This window comes from Mercenaria mercenaria, unplaced genomic scaffold, assembly GCF_021730395.1.
Source record: "Mercenaria mercenaria strain notata unplaced genomic scaffold, MADL_Memer_1 contig_4819, whole genome shotgun sequence".
Classification (NCBI taxonomy): domain Eukaryota; kingdom Metazoa; phylum Mollusca; class Bivalvia; order Venerida; family Veneridae; genus Mercenaria; species Mercenaria mercenaria.
The window spans coordinates 1-25,508 of record NW_026463077.1 but is presented as its reverse complement, the minus strand read 5'-3'; the positions used below and the strand labels follow the sequence as shown (position 1 = coordinate 25,508).

At 35.6% G+C, this 25,508-nt stretch overlaps 1 protein-coding gene across 1 annotated transcript in view; it reads left to right on the top strand.

Moving 5' to 3' along the window:
- Positions 1–16,141, top strand: part of LOC128554198 (prostatic spermine-binding protein-like) — a 34,203-nt gene extending 18,062 nt beyond the window's left edge. The window contains exons 3-4 of the mRNA XM_053535446.1: positions 3,774–3,949; positions 7,150–16,141. Of these exons, the coding sequence (XP_053391421.1) occupies positions 3,774–3,949; positions 7,150–7,572 (599 nt within the window). The 3' untranslated portion in view covers positions 7,573–16,141. The remainder of the gene's footprint in view (positions 1–3,773; positions 3,950–7,149) is intronic.
- The last annotated feature ends 9,367 nt before the right edge of the window (positions 16,142–25,508 follow it).

Sequence of the window (25,508 nt, the reverse complement as noted above, 5' to 3'; positions counted from 1 at the left end):
AACGTGATGTGACCTAGCACACTTGGCATTCTTCTTGAGATTCTTAGCTCTTATTACAGAGTTATGGCCCTTGAAATAGCCAAAATAGTGGATTTTTTGTTTGTGATGCTCATAGCTCAAAAAGTAGAGGGCCTAGAATAATGAATCCTTTTCATAAAATGTTTGTTGAGGCTATACCCCATTAAGACTGCAATCATTGCCCCTTATTTGTGACAAATGTACAAGTGGGGGCACACCCTGTGTCCTACAGACACATTCTAGTTATTTTATGTTTTATAATTGTTTACCAATAGTTTGATGTTTCTTTTATTAAAATTAATGGTAAAATGATTTTTGTGCAAACGTTTTGGATAGTGGGCATCACTTTGAAATTTGTCTCTACTTGAGCTTGAGGAGATACCGTAAGTTATACAAAATGTATAAAAAACGGCACGGTAAAAGTTGTTTAAAAATTGCTAAACAGGGCGAAACAGAGTCACATTTAATAATGTACCAAGCAAATGCCATTTTGTAAATATTACTATTAGTGATCTAATACCTTAACTTACCCTTTTCTCTTCAGAGACAAGGAAAATGTCACATATAGCCATCATAAATTAAACTCCTTCGCCAAATTAATAAAAACAATAACAGATATATACAAATGTGACAGGAATCTTGGGATTTGATGTAGACAATTTTCTTCAAAACCAAACTTCCTACATTTCTCAGAGATCTAGCTTGTTTTCAATAACTTGTACCTATATTCGTAGTATAAAACATATACGGCGACATATCATAAATAGGAATTTTTTCAAACAACTTTCATTTAGAAAGTCTCTTTGGGCGTATTGATATGTTAGTTTGTTTTCAGCTTGCCACCATTTTATTAACAAGTCTTATACATAACTCAGTATTCAGTGATAAAGTGTACACTTGTCAGGTTGCGTTCTTTGAACATAGCTGTTCCCATTTAATTTTTCCTTGTATATGGACACATGAGCATAAAGATTGTCAGTATTTATATGTAGGAGTTAGTTATGTTGTATGATTGGGATTGAAGGCTGTGTAAAGAGAATTTTAGTGGGGTTGTGTAGAGATATTCCGATAGATATCTGTAACTTTTATGCTATTATGAAACTTGAGAGAAGGGATCCATTTTGAAAAACATGCAAGATAAATGATTTATTTCATTTTAGAACCTAATACATTGAATTCTAACTTTCTTTTTGAGCAAATGTTTGATATAAATACATCATGAAGCAAACAAGGACTTATGCAATATACGTGTATATACAAGTATATACAGTATATACAAAATCATTATACCCCAACCAAACGTGTTGGGGGTGGGGGCTATATAGGACTCACTTTTGTCATATCCGTCCCATCCCGTCGCGTCGCGAAATCTATTATCTCAGTTATTACTAAATGGATTTGATTCAAACTTAAAATAGATGTTCCACCTTATCACCCGCATCATGTGACACAAGGTGCATAACATTGACACCAATTTTTCATGAATTATGTCCCCTTTTACTTAGAATTTAAGGTTAATTTTGATGTATTTTTACTATATCTCAGTTATTACTAATGGATTTGATTTAAACTAAAAATAGATGTTCCAACTCATCACCCACATCATGTGACACAAGGTGCATAACTCTGACACCAATATTTCATGAATTATGATCCCTTTTAGAAATGCATTTGATTCAAACTTAAAATAGATGTTCCACCTTATCACCCACATTGTGTGACACAAGGTGCATAACTCTTGACACCAATTTTCATGAATTATGCCCCCTTTTATCTATTAGAAAAAGGTCAATTTTGATGCATTTTCACTATCATTCTGATTGGCTTAGAGCCAAAGGGAAGTTACCATTTTATAACTTTTGTACTGAGTTAATTCCCTTTAAATTCCAAAAATTAGTCTATTTTTTATTAGAAATTCTATTTTTAGATTTTCAATATTTTAAGTATTTTTCTAACTTTTTATGCCCCCGAAGGGAGGCATATTAGTTTTCAACTGTCCGTCAGTTCGTTAGTTAGTTAGTTCGTCACAACGTTAACTTTTTGCATGAAGGCAATTTACTCGCGAACCACTGCACCCAGGACCTTCAACCTTCACGTGCTGATAGTACTTATTGAGTACACCACCCCTACTGACTTTGGGGTCACCAGTTCAAAGGTCAAGGTCACAGGGGCCAACGTTAACTTTTTGCATGAAGGCACTTTACTCGCGAACCACTGCACCCAGGACCTTCAAACTTCACCTGCTGATAGTACTTATTGAGTACACCACCCCTACTGACTTTGGGGTCACCAGGTCAAAGGTCAAGGTGCTGCGGGGACATTTGTCACCATTAGTGACAGCTCTTGTTTATTATTAGCCCTATGTAAAAAGTAAATACATTTTTCTATGGAGACATGTGTCGGGAAGACACTTTTTTTGTATTCACTTTTAGTGTATCTCTAATATTAGAGATTTTTATGCCCCCCTTCGAAGGAGGGGTATATTGTTTTGCAGATGTCGGTCAGTCGGAATGTAGACCAATCCGTTTCCGGATGATAACTCAAGAACGCTTGGATTTAGGATCATGAAAGATGATAGGATGGTTGGTCATAACCAGCAGATTACCCCTAATGTTTTTAGATTAGTAGGTCAAAGGTCAAGGTCACAGTGTCCCAGAACAGTTAAACAGTTTCCTGATAATAACTCAAAAACGCTTTGGCCTAGGATCATGAAAGTTGATAGGTTAGTTGGTCATAACCAGCAGATGACCCCTATTGATTTTTAAATCAGTAGGTTTAAGGTCAAGGTCACAGTGACCCAGAACAGTTAAACGGTTTCTGTAATGATAACTCAAGAATGCTTGGGCCTAGGATCATGAAAGTTTATAGGGAGTTTGGTCATAACCAGGAGATGACCCCAATTGATTTTGAGGTCAGTAGGTAAAAGATCAAGGTCACAGTGACCAGGAACAGTTTAGCAGTTCCCGGATGATAACTCAAAAACGATTGGGCCTAGGATCACGAAAGTTGATAGGGAGGTTGGTCATGACCAGCCAGCAGATGACCTCTATATATTTTGAGGTCAGTAGGCCAAAAGTCAAGGACACATGGACCAGGAACAGTAAAATCATTTCTGGAGGTAACTTGGGAATGCTTGGGCCTAGGATCACGAAACTTAATAGGGATATTGATTATGATCAGTAGATGACCCCTTTTGATTTTGAGGTCAGTAGGTAAAAGGTCAAGGTCACAGTGACCTGGAACAGTTGAAATGTGTCTGGACGATAACTTGAGAATACTTGGGCCTAGGATCACGTAACCTAATAGGGAGGTTTATCATGACCAGCAGATGACCCCGATTGATTTTGAGGTCAAAGGTCAAGGTCACTTTGACCAAAAACAGTAGATATTTTGTGTAGTAACCAAATAATTTCTGTCCTTGTGCAATTACTGGGGGCGTGGGGCATTTCGTGTTCTACGAGCGCTTGTTATATTTACCTTATCCTGGACACATATACTAGTATTACTTATATGTGCCACGGAAGCCCAGGTTGAAGTACTGCAAAGAGGAGTAAGTTTTTTTTGTACGTTTTTATATTATTCTAAGTATTTTAAAATGTCTTATGGTTGCCATTTTTCTGTGACAAAGCCTATTTGTAGGGGTATAAGTCACTACTGTGACAGTTCTAGTTAAATCAGTTTATTTGACCAAACATCTGATATAGGATAGAGCTTCCATTGTCTGAAAATATACAACTTCAGAAATATTTTTGCAGATAAGCCTGCTTCTGATAAAACAGATGTTCCAAGTAATGGGAAGAAGAATATTGGAAGGAAACAACGGTTACAATGGAATAGCACCGATAATTCAGACTTTGAAGACTCGAAACCCCCATATAAGAAACAAAGGATGTTGGACCCTGTTGATGGTAGTGGGGTTGCCTTAGAAGGGGTAAATAAATAAAGTTAATGTTTTGATATCTGTGATTTAAGTAGTTGCATTTAATATGCTTTGGTCTCTTGGATTTTCAAACGTTATCAAAATAGGACTAGAAATTAAAAGTTTCAGAGCACTTTCCCAGGTATTAATTGAACATCTCTCTTACAAATAACCTTAAGGAAATTCTACTTATGAAATGCTTGGTGGATTTTCATCAAATTTGATTTGTAGCATAGGTTTATTGTTCAGATTTTGGGCGCTGTATCCATTTAAGGCGCCTTTAGTTTAAAAAAATGAAACTTTTAAATGTCTTCTTATGAATTACTTGAACTGGCCTGCAGCATCATTGTAAGATCCTGTCGCAAATATGATCAAATGATGGCACTTGGCCCCTTTTAAAGGCTACTACTTCATACTGAGCATGGTTGCTACCGTTCATGATCCAGTGTGTCGTACATCTATTCTATATCTCCCTCATGTTTCATATTTTATCATATGACTTCTTCCTTGCACACAAGGCACATTTTTGCATGGTCTTCTTTCAGACTCACTTACCTGCACCGTATTATTTATGATGATAAATATTTGGATGGAATTTCTCCAATGTTGTCTGTAACATGCTTTTCAAAAATGTTTCGCTCTGTTGTCCTCTGGGGTTACGAGAGCAAAAAAATGGAAGAAACAAACAAACCTTTAACAACTTATTGTAATGAACCACTTGAGCCACCTGTAATATTCACAAAGCTTGGTCTTAGCATCTTTGTGTGGATATCTCTCAGATTTGTTGAACTTGTTCAGGAAACCTTGCTGGAGTCTTTAACGTGATGTGACCTAGCACACTTGGCATTCTTCTTGAGAATTTTAGCATTTATTACAGAGTTATGGCCCTTGAAATAGCCAAAATAGTGGATTTTTTGTTTGTGATGATCATAGCTCAAAAAGTATATGGTATAGAATAATGAATCCTTTTCATAATTGTTTTTGAGGCTATACCCCATTAAGACTGCAAACATTTGAATATTTCCCCTTATTTGTGACAAATGTTCCAGTGGGGGGAGGGGCGCACACCCTGTGTCCTACAGACACGTTCTAGTTACAACTAAATTAGATAATCAAACATTTGTACTTACTCGATCCATAACAGTTAAAATTCCAGTATTTTAGAGGATGTGGTGTCTCTGTGTATTTCAGTTATCCTGCTAAAATGCATTAAAGATGGCTGATAATACTCATGTTTCTCGCCCAAAATATTACAACTTTACTTTTAAATGAATTGGTAATAAATGGTACTGCACAAAATATTTGTTTCTAATGACGGATAAACAAATCCATTATTTGCAATGAATGGGAGAGGGACCTTCACTGCAAAACCTGATTTGCTACCGATTCATTTAAAGAATCGTAAACAAATGGTGTTAATAAATTTGCAAATCCCGATTTGTTCACCATTTATTCGTGATTTTGATAACATTTGTTACTGGTTTTTTTTTTAGATGGGGGGAGGGGTCATATAGATTTGCCCTTGTCCGTCCGTTTGTTCGTCCATCCTTCAGAGAATGTTGTGTCGCGCCTAGCTTCAAAAGTATTTGACGTAGAGTCACAAAACTTTACAGGAATGTTGGTCAGCATATGTAGTTGTGCACCTGGGGTTTCGCGTCCAGATTCATTCAGTCATGTAGGAGTTATGGCCCCTGACTTTGTAAAAATTGGTCATTTTAGTGTTGTGTCATGCCTAGCTCCAAAAGTATTTGACGTAGAGTCACAAAACTTTACAGGAATGTTGGTCAGCATGTGTAGTTATGCACCTGGGTTTTCGCCTCCGGATTCATTTAGTCCTGTAGGAGTAATGGCCCCTGACTTAGTAAAAAATTGGTCATTTTAATGTTGTGTCGCGTGTACTAGCTCCAAAAGTATTTAACCTAGAGTCACCAAAGTGTACAGGAATGTTGGTCAGCATGTGCAGTTGTGCACCTGGGGTTTTGCGTCCGGATTCATTCAGTTGTGTAGGAGTTATGGCCCCTGACTTATTTTAAAAATTGGTCATTTTAATGTTGTGTCGCGCGTAGCTCCAAAAGTATTTGACCTAGAGTCACCAAAGTTTACAGGAATGTTGGTCAGCATGTGCAGGTGTCCTTTATCATGTAGTGGGGGCATCTGTGTCCCATGGACACATTTCTAGTGTTTGGGATAACCACTTGATAGAAATAGACAAAACTTGGTCAGTGTAATCCATGCAAGAAAGTTAGATTTGTTCAAACGGTTCAGCTGCACAGAACACGGGTAGTAAGAGCTAAAAATAGAAGTTTTATCATCCACCTAATCACACTTAGGCCGTAGAAAATAAATGTTAAGATTCTCATCCGAATTTTTGGGAAAAATAAGGCAGGTGGGCACATTTTATTTTTAGCTCACCTGAGCTTAATACCTCACCATGAGCACTTTGTGCTCAGGTGTATTGTGATCATGCTGTGTCCATCCGTCAGTGCGTCAAGTTGTCCAGTGCGAAACTGTATATAGATTTTTCATGAATTCATATTTCTTTTTATTTATGCTAATAAGAGGTTATGCAGTGGTAAACTTGAATCTTAGATACTACCAAATGCTCTTTTTGCATCATCACAATATGCCAATGATACTCTTAGAACTGGAAAATTGGGCAATGTTTAAAAAAAGTGTATCAGTATCCGGACATAAAATTTTGGATATCCGGATTTTGACTGGTCAATAAAAAATTTCGGGGCAGGGATTTCGGATAGCGGCGGGTGGGGATGAGAATCTAACAATTAATTTTCTATTGCCTTAGTATGTAGCACTGGGACGATCTGTGTATGAAAAGAATTGGAACCACTGCCTTACCCTTGCATAATCGTAAGAGGCGACTAATAGGGTCTTAACATTTGGTTTTGCAGTAACTCTGTGATTCCATCAGGTATGCAAATTTTGATTCCATACCTCATGTTTTTATTTCGATGTAAATGAGATGTGGAACCAAAATTTGTAGTCCTGTTTGGCGCCATATAACCTATACTGTGTTGGTGCGCCGTAAAACCAAAATAAATAAATAAATAGTATGTAGCATCCTTGCATGGAAATGTCTAAGAATTGATCGAATGGTTCTTCAAGAAACTTGTTATGTTGTAGTTTTATTTTTTACTTGTACTAAACTTACTGTTAAACGGCTTTTTGTCATCATTATTTATTATGTGTTACAGCAACAAAACAACAATGATGATGATAACATGGAAGATGGTGAGGCAGACAGTGACATAGGTGATGATGATAGAAAGGAAGATGACGAGGCAGACGGTGATACAGGTTATGATGATAACACAGATGATGATGAGTATGACGGTGGCACAGGTGATACTTTTAACATGGAAGATGGCAAGGCAAACTGTGACACAGGTAATGATGATGACGAGGCAGACGGTGACACGGATGATGATGATGATAACACAGAAGATGACGGGGCTGACAGTGGCAGAGATGATAATGTTAACATGGAATATTACAAGGCAGACGGTGACACAGGTGATGATAAAGAGACGACGGAAGATGACGAGGAGGACTATGACTTTGAAAATTTTGCAGATGATGAAGATGATTTTAACCAGAATATGGACAAACTTGAATAAGTGTGTGTCACTTTTAGTTTATGTACCAGCTTTTTATGTACCACTCTGGACACCTTATGTACCACATGATGTATAGTGTGTTATCATTTATGTGGGGCCTCCGTTGCCGAGTGGTTAAGGTCACTGACTTCAAATTACTTGCCCCTCACCGATGTCGGTTCGAGCCTCACTCAGGGCATTGCATTCTTTATGTGAGGAAGCCATCCAGCTGGCTTACATAAGGTCGGTGGTTCTACCCATGTACCCGCTCATGATGAAATAATGTACGGAGGGGCACATGGGGTCTTCCTCCACCATCAAAGCTTGAAGTCGCCATATGACCTATAATTGTGTCGGTGCAACGTTAACACCAACAAAAAAATAAATGAATATAAAAATTCATACGCTTAGCTCAGTATGGAGAGCGTTTGTCTACAGATTGCGGGGTTGCGAGTTGGATCCCCGGGTGGGGCGTATGTTCTTCATGAAGATTTGATAGACGACATTGTGTCTGAAATCATTTGTCCTCCACGTATGATAATTCATGTGGGAAAGTTGGCAGTTACTTATGGAGAACAGGTTTGTACTGGTACAGAATCCATGAACACTGGTTAGGTTAAATGCCCGCCGTTAGATGACTGAAATACTGTTGAAAATGGCGTAAAACCCAAAACAAACAAACATTAATTTATGTATGATTTTTAAAATGTTTGTATTGTGTGCCATGTTATATCTTTGTAATATTGGTTTTCTTTAGGAAATGTGTAGATGATTATATTTGAGTGTGCCTGATCCTTTATGATTTGTGTTACATACATGTATGTATGATTGTTAAAATGTTTGTATTATGCGCCATGTTAAATACTGGTTTTCTTCAGGAAATGTGATGATTTCACTTCAATGTGCCTGATTCTTTATTACTTTATTTGCTATATTAAATATAGATCTATGTTAGTTTGTTTCGACAAGGACATTTTAAATGGATGAGTGATTATACCCCCGCCAAACATGTTTGAGGGGGGTATATAGGAGTCAGTTTTGTCGCGTCCCGTCCCGTCCCGTCCCGTCGCGTCCCGAAATCTATTATCTCAGTTATTACCAAATGGATTTGATTCAAACTTAAAATACATGTTCCACCTTATCACCCACATCATGTGCCCACATCATGTGACACAAGGTGCATAACTCTGACACCAAGTTTTCATGAATTATGTCCCTTTTTACTTGAATTTAAGGTTGATTTTGATGTATTTTCACATTATCTCAGTTACTACTGAATGGATTTGATTCAAACTTAAAATAGATGTTCCACCTCATCACCCACATTATGTGCCCACATCATGTGACACAAGGTGCATAACTCTGACACCAAGTTTTCATGAATTATGTCCCCTTTTACTTAGAATTTAAGGTTAATTTTGTTGTATTTTCACTATATCTCAGTTATTACTAAATGGATTTGATTCAAACTTAAAATAGTTGTTCCACCTCATCACCGAGATGATGTGTCATAAGGTGCTTAACTCTGACATAAATTTTTATGAATTATGTCCCCTTTTACTATAAATTTAAGGTTGATTTTTATGTATTTTCACTATATCACAATTATTACAAAATGGATTTGATTCAAACTTAAAATAGATGTTACACCTAATCACCCACATCATGTGACACAAGGTGCATAACTCTGACACCAATGTTTCATGAATTATGCCCCTTTTTACTTAGAATTTAAGGTTAATTTTGATGTATTTTCACTATATCTCAATTACTACTGAATGGATTTGATTCAGACTTAAAATAGATGTTCCACCTGATCACCCACATCATGTGACACAAGGTGCATAACTCTGACACTATTTTTCTTGAATAGTGTCCCCTTTTACCTAGAATTTAAGGTTAATTTTGATGTATTTTCACTATATCTCATTCTGATTGGCTTAGAGCCAAAGGGAAGTAACCTTTTTTTAACCTTCGTACTGAATTTCTTCCCCTTAAATTCCAGGAATTAGTCTATTTTTAGAAATCCTATTTTAAGATTTTCAGTATTTTAGGTATTTTTCTAACTTTTTTATTATAAGTCCTATGTAAAAAGTAAAAACATTTTTCCGTGGTAACATGGGTTGGTAAGACACTTTTTTGTATTCACTTTTAGTGTATCTCTCATATTAGAGATTTAATATATTTACTAATATTACTATACTAGTATTATACTAGTATTACTTTTATGTGGAAGCCCAGGATGAAGTACTCCAAAGTATTTTAAGATTCCTTATGGTTGCCATTGTTCTGTGACAAGACCGTATGGTGGGGGTATGAGTCACTCCTGTGACAGTTCTAGTTTTGATTTAGAATTTTATGAACAATACTTGTTTCCATTGTTTCGATCTAGTAGACTTTTTTACGTGGTTTTTTTATATAATATATATAAATTATTTTGTTATGTCTCCCATCCTCTTGGGGAGACATACTGTTTTTACCCTGTCCGTCGTCCTTCTGTGCATCCGTCCATCACACTATATCCGATCAATAACTGGAGAACCATTTAACCCAGAACCTGCTTCATAAGACAGAGCTTATGGAGTAGACGACCCCTTTGTTTTTTGGGTCACTCCATCGAAGGTCAATAAAGGGGCCTGAACATGGAAAACTATTTCCGATCAATAACTTGAGAACTACTTGGCCCAGAATGTTAAAACTTCATAGGATGATTGGACATGCAGTGTAGGTGACCCCCATTGATTTTGGGGTCACTCTGTTAAAGGTCAAAGTCATAGGGGCCTGAACATCAATAACTTGAGAACCACTTGACCTAGAATGTTGAAACTTGGACATGCAGAGTAGATGACCCCTGTTCATTTTTTGGTCACTATTAAAGGTCAAGGGACCAGAACATGCTCGTGCAGAAATTCCCAGGAATTTCCTGAGATAATCCTGGGAAATATTCCAGGCGTGGTATTGGAACAGGAATATTTCAAGATGACCTAGGAATATAAAATCCTGGAATCTACATGGTAACCAGGAAAATCCTGGAATCTACCTGGTAACCAGGAAAGTCCTGGAATTTACCTGGTAGCCAGGAAAATCCTAGAATCTACCTGGTAACCAGGAAAGTCTTAGAATGCCAGGATCCCAGGAAAATCTTAAGAAAAGCAGGATCTCAGGAAAACCTAAGAAAACCAGTATCCCAGGAAATTTATTGATAAAAAATGAAAATTACTTATAATAAATTATTGATAGTTTACACGACAAAAAATCATTGGAGTTTCTTTCTGTTGGTTTTAGGCAGCTTCAGAAAGCACTGGCGGTATGTTCAGGAACTTCATTCCAACAGTTTCTGAAAATGACAACATAAATACATGTAAATAACAATAATAAATCACGTATTATTAATATAAAAAATAATTAAAACAATATAAGATTATCAATATTAACTGTTATCCCAGAAATCATTTCAGTTTGTATTTAACTGTTCCATAACCTTCTGTCAACTATATCTTTTGCCAGATTACCTACTAAAATTGGAAAACCACCAAAATTGATTGGCACCAACGTTGTAAAAATACAAGGGTCATTGTTGTTGCTTTCAAGATCTTGACCGTCTTTTAGGCAGCATGCAATACCATTGTCCCAAAGAAATTCTCGATAATGCAAGATAGCAGACAGTATTGTACCATATATCTTGGATAGCATATTCCAATAGCTATCACATGGAAATGCAAAAAGGGAAATAATTAAAAATCAAAAGTACACAGTGATTATCCACCTTTAACACTAATTGCAGTGTTTGCTAAAATACTTACCATATTGAAAGGTACATTACAGTGAAACATACTTACCATATTGAAAGGTACATTACAGTGAAACACCGTTCGCTCGAGCATTGATGACTCGAGCACCCGGGCTCGCTCGAGCAATCCATGTAGTCACGGCCGATTTCCTTCTATTTTCTATGCGAAATTACCATGGCTGGGTCGAGCATCGATACTTCGATCTCTTGAGCATGACACCTGGTCCCTGTGTATCAATTTATTCTTTGTTTCTTCTGGCAAACTCGAGCAGAAGTGTCAAAATTTTTCACACCTTCGGCGGTCAGAATGTATCGGTTAATCAAAAATGTTCACACACCGTGAGAATTGCGTAGTCTATTCCAAAACTATCTTAAATGTTTGTTTGTCGGTATATTTGATCTTGTAATGAGATTAATTATTGATAAACGGTTAAAGAAAAGTTTTATTGATCAAATATCGATCAATTACTGATTACTTAAAACATCTTTTCTGCGGGATCGAGAAGATAGTTATGAGATCTTAGTATTTTAATCAACAGTTGTTTGCTTGCAAATGAAGGAAGTAATATAACCTTTTCATTAAATTGAGACGATAATTATGATATGCACTTGTTGATGAATATAAATAAAAAAAGTCTTAGTTGTTTCTTCACAAGTGCCATTTACAAATTACTTATTGAAACGTCTGTCATAGATATAATACGTTTTTCCTTTTAAAATGTCACAAGTATGTTATTATTACCCATCACCGTTTACTCTGCAAACGGTCCCGATGAAAATCGATAAAAGTAACTTCAATTTTCTTCATATGTTGGTCAATGTTTGGGTCGCTCGAAACCATGGATAACTCGAGCATTTTGCTCATCCCCTTGCAACCTCGAGCGACTGGTGTTTTTCTGTATGTTATCTGTTTGATGGTGCCTCTCTGTGATCCCAATCTGTTCTGCAGTTTGGTCACTGACCATGACTCATGCATGTGTGTTTCTATAATGAAATACTTCTGATAAACACATTTTTTTTTCTGAAAATATTTCTGTGACGTAAGTGTTTGGACAGTCTTGTACACCCATAGATATATATCAATCACAATTTTACCTTAAAATTTTACAAGAAAAAAAACAAACATTAAATTTCTAAAAGGTACAAATAAATTGTAGCTTAAAGGCATAATAGTTCATCATTAATCTGTATAATCAGGTGAATGTCTCTGTGATTGATAAAGTTTCTGTTTCCATCTATTATCTAATCTTGTTGTGTTATGAACTGAATTACTTTTCGAAATAATTTAGTATAACAGACTTACCTAATGTCTGTCTAAGAGCCATCTTAAAATTTCTAGCTACACAGTTTATCTCCGTTTTGTTTTCCTCCAAGAAAAACTTCCTGTTTACAGTTCATTCAAATTTTCATATTCAAGGGCAATTTTCTTTTGTATACTATTAAGTACTGAATTGAGTATCTAGAGCGCTACTAAAATATGTATGTACAATTCAAGGGGGGGGGGGATTCTTTCATGTATATACTTATTTAATATGCAAAGATGTTAGTAATAGTAAAAGAAACAGAAAAAAATGAGACTACTTTTTGAGCTTCAGCAGCCAAACATTACATCTTCATTTCCATTGGTTCTTATCTTGATGAGGTTTCTAAATATAAAGATACCATCTGGTATCAGTTATCTCTATCTATTGATACATCAACTGAACAGCAGAATATTTTATTGACCCTTAGATATCTAATGACTGTCAATCAGTAAAGGTATAGATTAATCAAGTTATGATCATTATGATGCAACAGACTAGCAAAATAGTACAATTCTCTGGCTTTATGACATTTAACCCTGTACTTAAGTAATATTGGTGATATATTGTTTGAGATGTTCAGTAATAAAGAAAAGAAGTTAGCAATTGTATTTAAATGATTACTCTATCTAATTAATTTAGAAACATGTGCTTTTTGCAAACTATAAGAAGTGATTTTTTTTTTCATTTAGATTTCTTGTTTCATTTCAATTTATTTGAATATCTGTACCTGTAAAAAAAAAGAGGAAAATGATGAATTAATGAATTTAAGAAACTTTTCCCATTGTTCAGATTTCTATTCCTGGCTACCAGGACTTTTCTGGGAATTGTATAAAGGCTACTTTTTCCAGGTACCAGGATACCAGGAATTTGATATTTGTGTGTAGCTTACAAATCTGAAAAAAAAGAATTCCTAGCTCCTCTTGGTTTTCCTGGTATTTTATATGTTAAATTCCTAGGTTTCCCTGTTATTGTAACATTAAATTCCTGGTATTTTCTTGGTTTTGTCCTGGTCCTAGGTCCTAAAAATCCCAGGATCCTAGCTTTTCTTGAATAACAGGATTTTCATACCAGGATAGAAAGATTTCCCAGGACATTCTTCTACCTGGGAATAATTTCTGCATGGGACATGTAAATCCATTTCCTGTCAGTAACTGGAGAACTGTTTGACCTAGAACCTTCAAATGTCATAGGGTGATAGGGCTTACAGAGTAGATATCTACTATTTGTGGGGTTACTAGATCAAAGGTCAAGGTCACAGGGACCAGAACATGGAAAACTGTTCCAATCAACTTGAGAACCATTTTAACCAGAACCTTCAAACTTCATAGGATGATAGGACTTACAGAGTAGATTATTTATATCATTATAGGGGTCACTTGAGCTAAGGTCAAGGTCACAGGGGCCTGAACATGGAAAACCATTTATGATCAATTACTTGAGAACCACTTGACCCAGAATGTTGAAACTTCATCGGATCATTGGACATGCAGAGTAGAAGACCCCTATTGATTTTGGAGTCACTTTATCAAAAGTCAAGGAAAACCGTCCAATTTATAACGTGAAAACCACTAGGCTCAGACACATGTTTAGCGGAATGTTTGGACATGCCAGGTATATGATCCCTGTTGCAGCCAACCATCAGTGTTTCTGACTTTGGTTCCTGTCCTCTATTGATTTCTTGCTTATTACGACTATGCATTTATCTAAGGGGGAGACAAGCACTTTTCTACAAAAGCATCTGCTAGTTATTGTTTGTTAATGTGTGTATTAGGTAAGAAAGTAATTTTTTAGAAATAATAAATACTAGATAAAATTGCATCAGAATATGTTGCTTTTAGCTCATCCCAGCAATGCTGAGGTGAGTTATTGTGATTGTCCCATGTCCATCGTCTGTCAGTCAATATTTAGCTTGTGTATGCGATAGAGGCTGTACTTTTCAATTGATCTATATGAAATTTGGTGAGAATGATTACCTTGATGAAATCTAGGTCAAGTTCAAAAATGGGTCATCTTGGGTCAAAAACTAGGTCATAGGTCAAATCAAATAAAAACCTTATGTATGCAATAGGGACTGCATTTTAAACCGGATCTTCATGAAATTTGATCAGAATGTTTGGGGCTGCATTTTACACTGGATATTCATAAAGTTTAGTGAGAATGGTTGCCTTTATGAAATCCAGGTCAAGTTCGTATTTGGGTAATCAGTCAAAAAAAAAACAACAGTACGTTAGAAACCATGTTGGATCAGAGTTGACCTTTACCCTGCTAAATTTCTAAAATGGACTGGTCTGTCATTCAGTTTGGGCAGTACCATTTATTATTCGAAGGGGTGTTCACTGAAAGTTTACTGACTTGAATAGCGAACAGTGCAGACCATGATCGACCTGCACGGACGTGCAGGCTGATCTTGGTCTGGACTGGTTGCAAACTCTTGCCGCCAGCAGGCTAATAATAAACAAAAATGATCTTTGGCATTTATGTGTTTACAAACTGTACTCTGTTTTCAACTTTAAAACCTACTGTTTTGATTCCATACCTCATGTTTTTATTTCGATGTAAATGAGATGTGGAACCAAAATTTGTAGTCCTGTTTGGCGCCATATAACCTACACTGTGTTGGTGCGCCGTAAAACCCAAATAAATAAATAAATTAAAACCTACTGACCTATTTCTTGTTTTTTAAGATACAGTCTTGAAATTTGGATAACATTTACAGTTTTGCACACCAATCTTAAAACGGACTTTCATTGACCATAAATACAACCTATATATGGCTTGTCTGTTTCATGTCTGGTCCAAAACTCTGTCATCCTTAAAGGGATTACAATATTATTTGGCTTAAATGTTCCCAATAATCAAATTACGTGTCATGTGCAACAACCAGAACCCTAGCTGAAAGGTCAAGGTCACACTTGGAGGTCAAATGTCAGTAGGGTTTCTTTCCTGTCTGGTCCATAACTTTGTCATGCAAAACAGGATTTGAATATCAGTTTGGCACAAATGTATCCCATAATAAGACAATGTGTCATGCGTAACGTCCAAACCCCTAGCTGAAGGCCAAGATCACACTTGGAGGTCAAAAGTCAAGGGTCATTCTCCAGCATAGTCAATGATTCTGTCTTCATGAAGGGATTTTAATATTACATGACAAAATTTTGTCCAACATGTCTTACGCAACACCCATATCCCTGACTCAAACGTCAATTTTACAGTCAGAGGTCGAAGGTCAGTAGTTGTTTTTCCTTTTTGGCCCATAACTCTGTCATCTATAAGGAGATTTATTACTTGACACAAATGTTCCTCATAATGAGACAATTAACATAAAGTTACATGTTGCCGTAAAATGCATGTCATAGTTACGGGAGTTGATACTGTGGGGTTGATATTTTGACGTACAAGAAGGAAAAAATAAGTATCGAAGCTATATGCCTTTAGATAATTGCTATATGTACTTGCATAAGGCATATTACAACTTATATTACATTTTATTTTGAGAAAATATTGCATTATTTCTGTATAAGAGTGGGGGGGGGGGGCGTAAAATTTTGCAATTTGCTAAATCCTGAATTGTAAGGGGATTTCAACGCTGATTATGGTTGTCAGTTACTTTTGTTTAAGTTATGTATTGTCATAATAACTTGAGGAAAAAATGTATTTTCTGTAGAAAGCTTTATTAGGGTACAAGAACTTTGTTGGAAGTATTACTGCAGATAGTTCTGAATATTTCAACAGCCAACTGCTGAATTCTAGTGAGCTTCAAGGATGTAATTATCAGTATGGTAAATAAGAAGAAAATATACTGATATATATAATACTGAAAAAAATATATACTGATATATATAATACTGAAAAATATACTGATATATATAATACTGAAAAAATGGTATTCCACCCCCCCCCCCCCCCCCCCCCCCACCCACGACTCCCTGCACATATGCATAAGTTTGCAGTATAGGGTACTGCTCATATACTGAAATTATCAGTTCAACATATTGCAGTCACAATTACACTACACAGAGAAGCAATCTCATCTTAAAAAATAGCAGTGTCCAATATTTTAATGTAATGCTGCCAAGAAAAAGTGTTATGCTATAAATCATATAATAATTATACTAACCTTATTATAATGTAATTATAAAATATTATATCTAAATAATGAGTTTCGAAACAAAGAATATGGCTTTCAGAGTAATAAAAAAAAATTTTATGCCCCCAAAGGGAGGCATATAGTTTTTTAACCGTCTGTCAGTCTGTCGGTCTGTCCGCAATTTTCGTGTCCGGTCCATATCTTTGTCATCGATGGATGGATTTTCAAATACCTTGGCATGAATGTGTACCACAGTAAGACGACGTGTCGCGCGCAAGACCCAGGTCCGTAGTTCAAAGGTCAAGGTCACACTTAGACATTAAAGGATAGTGCATTGATGGGCGTGTCCGGTCCATATCTTTGTCATCGATGAATGGATTTTCAAATAACTTGGCATGAATGTGAACCACAGTAAGACGACGTGTCGCGCGCAAGACCCAGGTCCGTAGCTCAAAGGTCAAGGTCACACTTAGACGTTAAAGGATAGTCCATTGATGGGCGTGTCCAGTCCATATCTTTGTCATCCATGGATGGATTTTCAAGTAACCTGGCATGAATGTGTACTACAGTAAGACGACGTGTCGCGCGCAAGACCCAGGTCCGTAGCTCAAAGGTCAAGGTCACACTTAGACGTTAAAGGTCTTTTTTCATGATAGAGCATTGATGGGCATGCCCGGTCCATATCTTTGTCATTCATGCATGGATTTTAAAATAACTACGCATGAATGTGTGACACAGTAAGACGACGTGTCGCGCGCAAGACCCAGCTCCATAGGTCAAAGGTCCTAAACTCTAACATCGGCCATAACTATTCATTCGAAGTGCCATCGGGGCCATGTGTCATCCTATGGAGACAGCTCTTGTTTAAATCTGACTTGGAGCATTGCAGTTGACATCGTACTTGCGACCACCTCTATTAAGCGATTTTCTTTTATTAAACGACTGGTCAAAATCCCTACGGAACATTTTCAGTATATAAATACATTCCATCAAACAGCATTTTTATTAAACGACTAGCAACCACATAAGTGTAGTCCTGACAGGTTAAATAAAACATTTGGATGTTGATTCTGAATTATTTAGGAAATGACAATTACCATCATTCTATTAAACAACTTTTCTGTTGGAGATTGTATTTGTGCTATACTTTAAATTATTTGAGTAATAAAATTATCTATCTATATTATATTGCAAAGGGGTCCAGTACATCAGTGGATTGAGTTTTGTGACTTATTGATGTGTCCTAGATCGAGCCATAATTATATTCTAGGGAGTAGTCATATTAGTATGTTTTTATAGGCTCTAGCCTGGCTGTACAATTTCCAGGGTTTCCCTGGAAATGAGGCTGGAATTCCATGGAAAATGAGTGATTTTCCGGGGATTTCAATAGACCCCGGAACTTTATACATGGAATCTTGAAAACCACGGAAAATAGATTCCAGCGTAGCATGGAATTAGCCTGGAAACCCTGGAATCATACCCGGAAAGTTGGAACTTAGTCTTTTTATAGGCTGGAAACAGCACGGAAAATACTTAGAAAAATTACCACTTGTATAAAATCAGAATGGAATGAACTTAGAAAAAAATTCTGTCTTTTTGTTAGCTCTGCTGTATAACTTTCTGCAGTTATTTTCAAAACCAAAATGAATGCTTGCAGCAAGATCACTGCAAGCTTGCAGCAAGCTACAACTGTAGTGACAAGCTTATAAAGGCTGATCATGATTATTGCAAGCTTGCAGCAAGCTTAGACATGCGTGTGTGTATACAGAATTCTCAGATGTTCACAAGAAATACCTCCCAAAAATTATAAGTCCACAATTTCCACCTTATTTCCATCACAAAAATATTTTATTGGGTAAGTATGTGTTATGACTTGTAACTACCATTACCTAAATATTAGAAAGGTAACAAAACAAATGGAATTAAAACATTTACTGTAATCCAACTGGTCATATTAATTCACCTGCAGACAAATTCATTCTAATTTTGATCTAACATTAAAATTTATTGAAATATCATGATGTTTTTCTTCTAGAATAACATCAAAAACAACAGCAGCAACAGTAATTGCATAAAATGATACAATTCTTTTCACCAATTCATTCAAAGTGACCTGGCAAAGGAATTCTTGTATAAGTGATAAATCATTTGGGGCTATTAATCTACTGCAGAGTATGAATTGCTTGTCTCACGACAGGAGATTATCAGTCTGATAAGATCTGGCAGCTTTTTATTTAGAAACTCATAACAAGAGATCAACCAAGGAAAATAAATTCAGTGAACTACATCTGGGGGTTGTACATGTACCACAAAAAGTAATCCTTAACTTGTCCAGTTTTATATAAGAGTAATCTTCAAAATAATGATTATATGTAAATGGAATAAAATCTTCCTCTAGTACAAAAATATTTTTAACTTCATACATGTATCCTTCATTAGCTGACTGTAAATGGCACACTTGCCCAAGAATATCATATTTCAAATCTACACAGGTTCATTGTTTGAAAGCATATTATGGAGTTATTTTACTACATTGTATGTGTAGCTTATTTTAGCTTGGAAGTCAACAGTAATTAACAGAGTACAGCAGGTGAGTTCATAAGATTTATTTATTTTCAAACAGTAATCTAGATTAACTTTAACAATGTCATTATTAAACTAACAAAATGGATTCAAACAGGAAGCAGGTGGTTTAGGTTTCACTGTGTTATGCAACAAATGATTTTTGTTTCATGTACTACTTTTGTTCAACAGCTGCAATTTCTGGTTAATCATGTTTTTAATTTACTAGAATGAAAATTGGATATTCTTTTTAAATGAAATTATTCAATGGAGTCCAAAAAATTAAGCCAGTAGAGTTATCTCCACACAGGTGGCACTGCAGAGGGTAAACAACGCTACCAATCAGCTGACCACATACACAGTACATTCAGGGAATATTTGCTTTAAATCAATATTTTTAACCTGTTATTAAATGAAAATTATGGATGTTTATGGATTATTATAATTTATAATTATAGGTACTTTTACTTCCTTTTGTTAATTCTAATATTTTATATGATTTTCAAATTTTCCAAATAATGGTAGCATTTAATAAGAACTGCATGTCTTTGAGTCCTAGACTAAGCTCCTCGACTATGATATATATCTTTAAAATTGTGAGTATAGCCAGTCTATATCATTGGTCCAATATCGTAGTCTGATAATATTAGAATCAGTTCTCTCAGAAAATTCAAAAATTATTTCACGTAATCTTATTCTAGGGTTATTTTTATTTAGAAAATTTGTTAAATGTGCAGGTATTAATACTTGTAAAACACCTTTTACATATTGTTACTAAGTCTTGCTAAATTCTTGACTGTTTATTTTATAAGCTTGGGGTAATTAAAACATGATATATAAATAACTTCTCTAAATTACTCAGATTTATTGATATAGCCATGTTCATCCAGATGTTGAACTATGCAGCAAAAATAAAGACTATATAAACAGTACTGTCGGCTGATTAATGTTTACCCTCTATTTGCTACATTTGGTAGAAGCTGCATCTGAGAGACATTTTTTTGGCCTCATTATTCATCACAATGTAAAGTTTCAATTTTAGGTCACTGAAATACCCAATAATAACCTAATTTTTTATGGACATTTAAGTGTTAAATTAAATCTATTTTCCAGGTATATCATCATATGTGTATATAAAGTATCAGCACACATGAATGAATTGAGACATGTTTAGTAATTGTGTTCAAAGGATCCATCCAACAATTCAAAGACATGTAAGTAACTGGCATTATTTAATACTATAGTAATAGACATGTACACACTACCATAGTTCCATGTTTGAACGAATGTGTGCAATTGACAACTTTCCCCAAACATGGCTGAATGGATCAACTTTTTCAGCAGAATCCGTGGTAGTTTTTTTAATTATCTATTGTAAAGTCCAGGCCAATATGATATATAATGATTAAAAAGTACCAAATTAAGTAATCACTTGGCAGTCATCACAACTTGGGATATCAGTGACATTACTGACCATGAAATGTCACCAATAAGAGGTACAACACAGTTTATATTTGTATCTCAAAACAGGATCATTCTTTAATACAGTTTGTCTGGACTACATCTACATTAGCAATTGTGATATAAATGAAACTTCATAGGAATGATAGTAGATGATTATCAGTTTGGAGGAAATAAAGATATCTTATATATACTTTATTATCAATTTTTTGTTGTTGTTGCAGATATCATGAAGGAAAAGTATAATGTGGAGACCATGCAGGTCGGTGACAAGATTAGAGAGGTCCTATAACCATGCAGGCATGTCGGGACAGCCAGACCCAATGATACCTCGGTTTCATGTTAAACACAAGAGAAGATGAATAAAATATTATAAATTATATAAAGTTAATGTTAGTTAATTTTTCCAGCCACAAAGAGAGTGTGAAAGTCATCCTACAGTCATCTCTATTTTTGCTGTGTTTTGGGTTCTGCCAAGTTTCCAGCCTCTACTAGAAAATACTCCAGGCTTTGCTGGAAACTTTTCCCTGGAATAAGTTCCAGCCTAGCCCAGAAAACTGTAAGAATATTCCAGGGTTTCAGGGCAACACTGGAAAATTTTCCATGATGAAAGTTCCAGGGTTTCCAGCCTGTGCCGGAAAATTTTCCGGGCTTTCCGTGAATTCTTGTACCCTAGAAAGTTGCCTTTTTTCCTTGGTTTCCTTGTAAAATGCGGAAAATCTGTCCGAATACTCCACGGACATTTGTACATGGAATTTTTAAAATTCCATGGAACTTTTACACCCGGGAGGACACAAAAATAAGTCACATAACTCAATCCACTCATGTGCCGGACCCCTTTGTTATGTTGCATTAGACTGTTAATTAAGAGTATTGAGATTAATAAGTAATCAATTTCAGTCACTGGCTTGCAATAGGTTTCTAAATTTTCAAATCATTAACATAAATAATTATAATAATGAACACCAAAGTAAAGTTAAACATAATTATACCTTTATACAACACATTAGTATCTTTAATCATGCAGATGCTCTCTAAACATATTAGTCATGATTTTGAGTCAACTTTGAAATCTATTCTTATTATCTTAGCATATACAAAGCTTTATTTTAAGTTTGGTTATGCAAATATGCATTAGGGAAGTGTACATAGCTACTTTTTGCACACGCAAAAAATAATGCAAAAGCCAGTTATAAGCATTTAACCTGTTTTTGCACAAAACACTTTCGGAACAAAACCAAGCTATAATGCATATTTAACAAAAACTCTTTTAAAGTAATGATTTTATAAAAAATACATCTAAGGTATAAATTCATGTATTTTCAACTGTTTGAAAATTATACACATAAAAATGAGCTGAAATTAAAATAGGAGTTATTAGTTTTTTGGCAGTCCTGAAAAATTATGAAAATGCCAGTTATCCAGTTTTTGCGCTCACATGACTAGGAATGAGGTATGCAGACCACACATCGTAAGTAAGAAACTTCCATTGAGATCTTGTTTTTTATGGTCAAAGTCATTGTTATTTAATGTAGAAAAATGTTGTTTTTTGTATCAATAATGCAGAATGCGTAGCTTAATTTTGAAATTGAAATTCAATTCCAGTAAAGAGAATGTTTTTCTTTCAAGAATAAAACATTTATCTGGATCGCTGGAGGATACCATTTCACTGAATTTGCTTGTTTCACCTGAACTAGTCTGTATTAAAGGGTTGACCAAATATTGTATAATGATCATATTGAACGCAGTGTCAACTGGGATTTTTTTATTTTTGTAGTGTTTTGGCAGAATTTCGAATTCTGCTGCTTTCAACTGAACTGATGACATCTAAAATCTATTGGGTTTTTTAGCTCACCTGTCACATAGTGACAAGGTGAGATTTTGTGATCACCCTTCGTCCGTCGTCTGTCCATGCGTCAACAATTTCTTGTCTGCACGATAGTGATTTCATTTATGATTTTATTTTAACCAATCTTGCACACAACTTGTATCACCAAAAGATCAAGGTTCCTTACTTGAACCGGCCAGATCCCATTATGGGTTCCAGAGTTATGGCCCCTGAAAGGGCCAAAATTAGCTATTTTGACCTTGTCTGCACAATAGCAGCTTCATTTAAGATTTGATTTTTACCAAACTTGCACACAACTTGTATCACCATAAGATCTTGGTTCCTTTCTTGAACTGGTGAGATTCCTTATGGGTCCCAGAGTGATGGCCCCTGAAAGGGACAGAAATAGCTATTTTGACCTTGTCTGCACAATAGCAGCTTCATTTATGGTTTGAATTTAATCAAACTTGCACACAACTTGTGCCACCATAAGATCTCGATTCCTTTCTTGAACCGGCCAGATCCCTTAATGGGTTCCAGAGTTATGGCCCCTGAAAGGGCCAAAATTAGCTATTTTGACCTTGTCTGCACAATAGCAGCTTCATTTATGATTTGACTTTAACCAAGCTTGCACACAACTTGTATCACCACAAGATCTTGATTCCTTTCTTGAACTGGCCAGATTCCGTCATGGGTTCCAGAGTGATGGCCCCTTAAAGGTCCAAAATTGGCTATTTTGGCTTTTGCAGCCATATAGAGACTTCATTTATGGTTTTAATTGATACAAACTTCCAAAATGTCTTCAACAACAATAAATCTTGGATTTCATGACAAATCAGATCCAATCGTAGGTTCTAGAGTTATTTTATATCTGATTACCTCCCCCGATTGTAATCAAAATGGATTTATATCAGTAAGTTCTTATCAGGACTTATTTGAAATTTCATTATTGTTATTAGTTGGACTGAGAGAATCAGGGTAGATAACTATGGACTGATTTTATGTCAAATTACCTCCCTTTATTTCAAATTAAAATGGGTATATCTCCGTAACTAATGAAGATACTGATCTGACATTTCATTTATGTCAACAGATTTATTTGGCAGATCCTTCTTTTGTTCACTTACAATATTTTTTTTAATTACTTCCCTTTCACGTTACTATAAATAGCCTATTTTAGTAACTTTTTTATTATTGGCCGTAGGGAAAAACCGAGACCACTTTTCTGTGGTACAACATGGATGGTACCTCCAATTTTTAGGTGTATTTTGACATATCTATACCTTTTAAGATTTTTTTTCTTTTTGGTTAAATGTCTTCCCTTTGTTGTTCCTGTCCTTTGGACTTAGATATTTTTTCTGAGGACCTTCTTGTCCTCAAGTGCAATGATAACAGGTGAGCGATATAGGGACATCCAAGCCTTCTTGTTAATGGTAGCCATCTTTGATTTTAGACTTTAAGAATCTTTGTTAAATACAGTAACATTTTATAAGGGCTTGCTGCTGTAATTCAATCACATTATTGCACAGAATCAAAAGAATATTTCCATACACATTTAAAACACAAAATAACACATGATGTAGCACTTCTTTTGACAGGTTTGAATGTATTGTTTAATTTGTTTATTAGTCCCTGCTGGTTTCGGTGACCTATAGAATTGCACATTCCATTATTCCGTCCGTTCGCAATTTCGTGTCCGGTCCATCACTGTCATTTATTTGGGGATTGTAATATAACTTGACACAATATTTCCCATGATGGTACAACTTATCATGAGCAAATCCCGGACCCCAAGCTCAAAGGTAAAGGTGACGCTTGGAGGTAAAATGTCAACATTTTTTTTCTTGTCCTGTCTGTAACTCATCAGTCAATGAAAGGATTTTAATATTATTTGGCACAAATGTATCCCATAAGACGATGTGACGTGTACATCTTCCAAAACTCTAGCTTAATATTCTATGTCACACTTGGCAGTCCAGTGTAAACATGGCATGAACAGGGTCTGTTTCATGTCTGGTCCAGAACTCTGTCATCCATAAAGGGATTACAATATTACTTGATTTAAATGTTCCCAATAATCAGATGACGTGTCAGGTGCAACAACCAGAACCGCAGCTGAAAGGTCAAGGTCACACTCACAAATGTCAGTAGGGTTTCTTTCCTGTCCGGTCCATTACTTTGTCATGCAAAACAGGATTTGAATATCTGTTGGCACAAATATTCCTCTGAATAAGACAATTTGTAATGCACAAAAACGGATCCATAGCTCAAAGGTCAAGGTCACACTTGGAGGTCAAAGGTTAACAGGGCATTTTTCTTGCACGGTCTGTAACTCAACAATCAATTAAGGGATTTTAATATTGTCTTGCACAAATGTATCCCATAATAAGACGACATGTCACGCACAAAATCCAAACCCCTAGCTGAAAGGTCAAGGTCGCACTTTGGGGTCAAAAGTCAAGGGTCTTTTTTCAGTATAGTCCATGATTCTGTCTTCATTTAGTTATTTTAATATTACATGGCAAAATTTTGTCCAACATGTCCTACGCAACACCCATATCCCTGACTCAAACGTCAAGCTTAAAGTCGGAGGTCGAAGGTCGAATGTCAGTAGTTTTTTTTTTCCTTTCTGGTCCATAACTCCGTCATCCATAAAGAGATTTATTACTTGACACAAATGTTCCTCATAATGAGACAATGTGTCATGTGCAATAGCTCAAAGGTCAAGGTCACACTTTAAGTCAAAGTTCAACATTGATCTTTTCTTGTCCAGTCTGTAAAAATATTGAATTTCAACCTGTTTGTAATACGGACCCAATTTAAAGAATTGTTAGTGTATTTTCTTCAGAATCACTTCTCTTTAATATGACGATTTTTAACATTGTTTTATCATATTTTTACATTTTTGTATATATGCAAATTCAA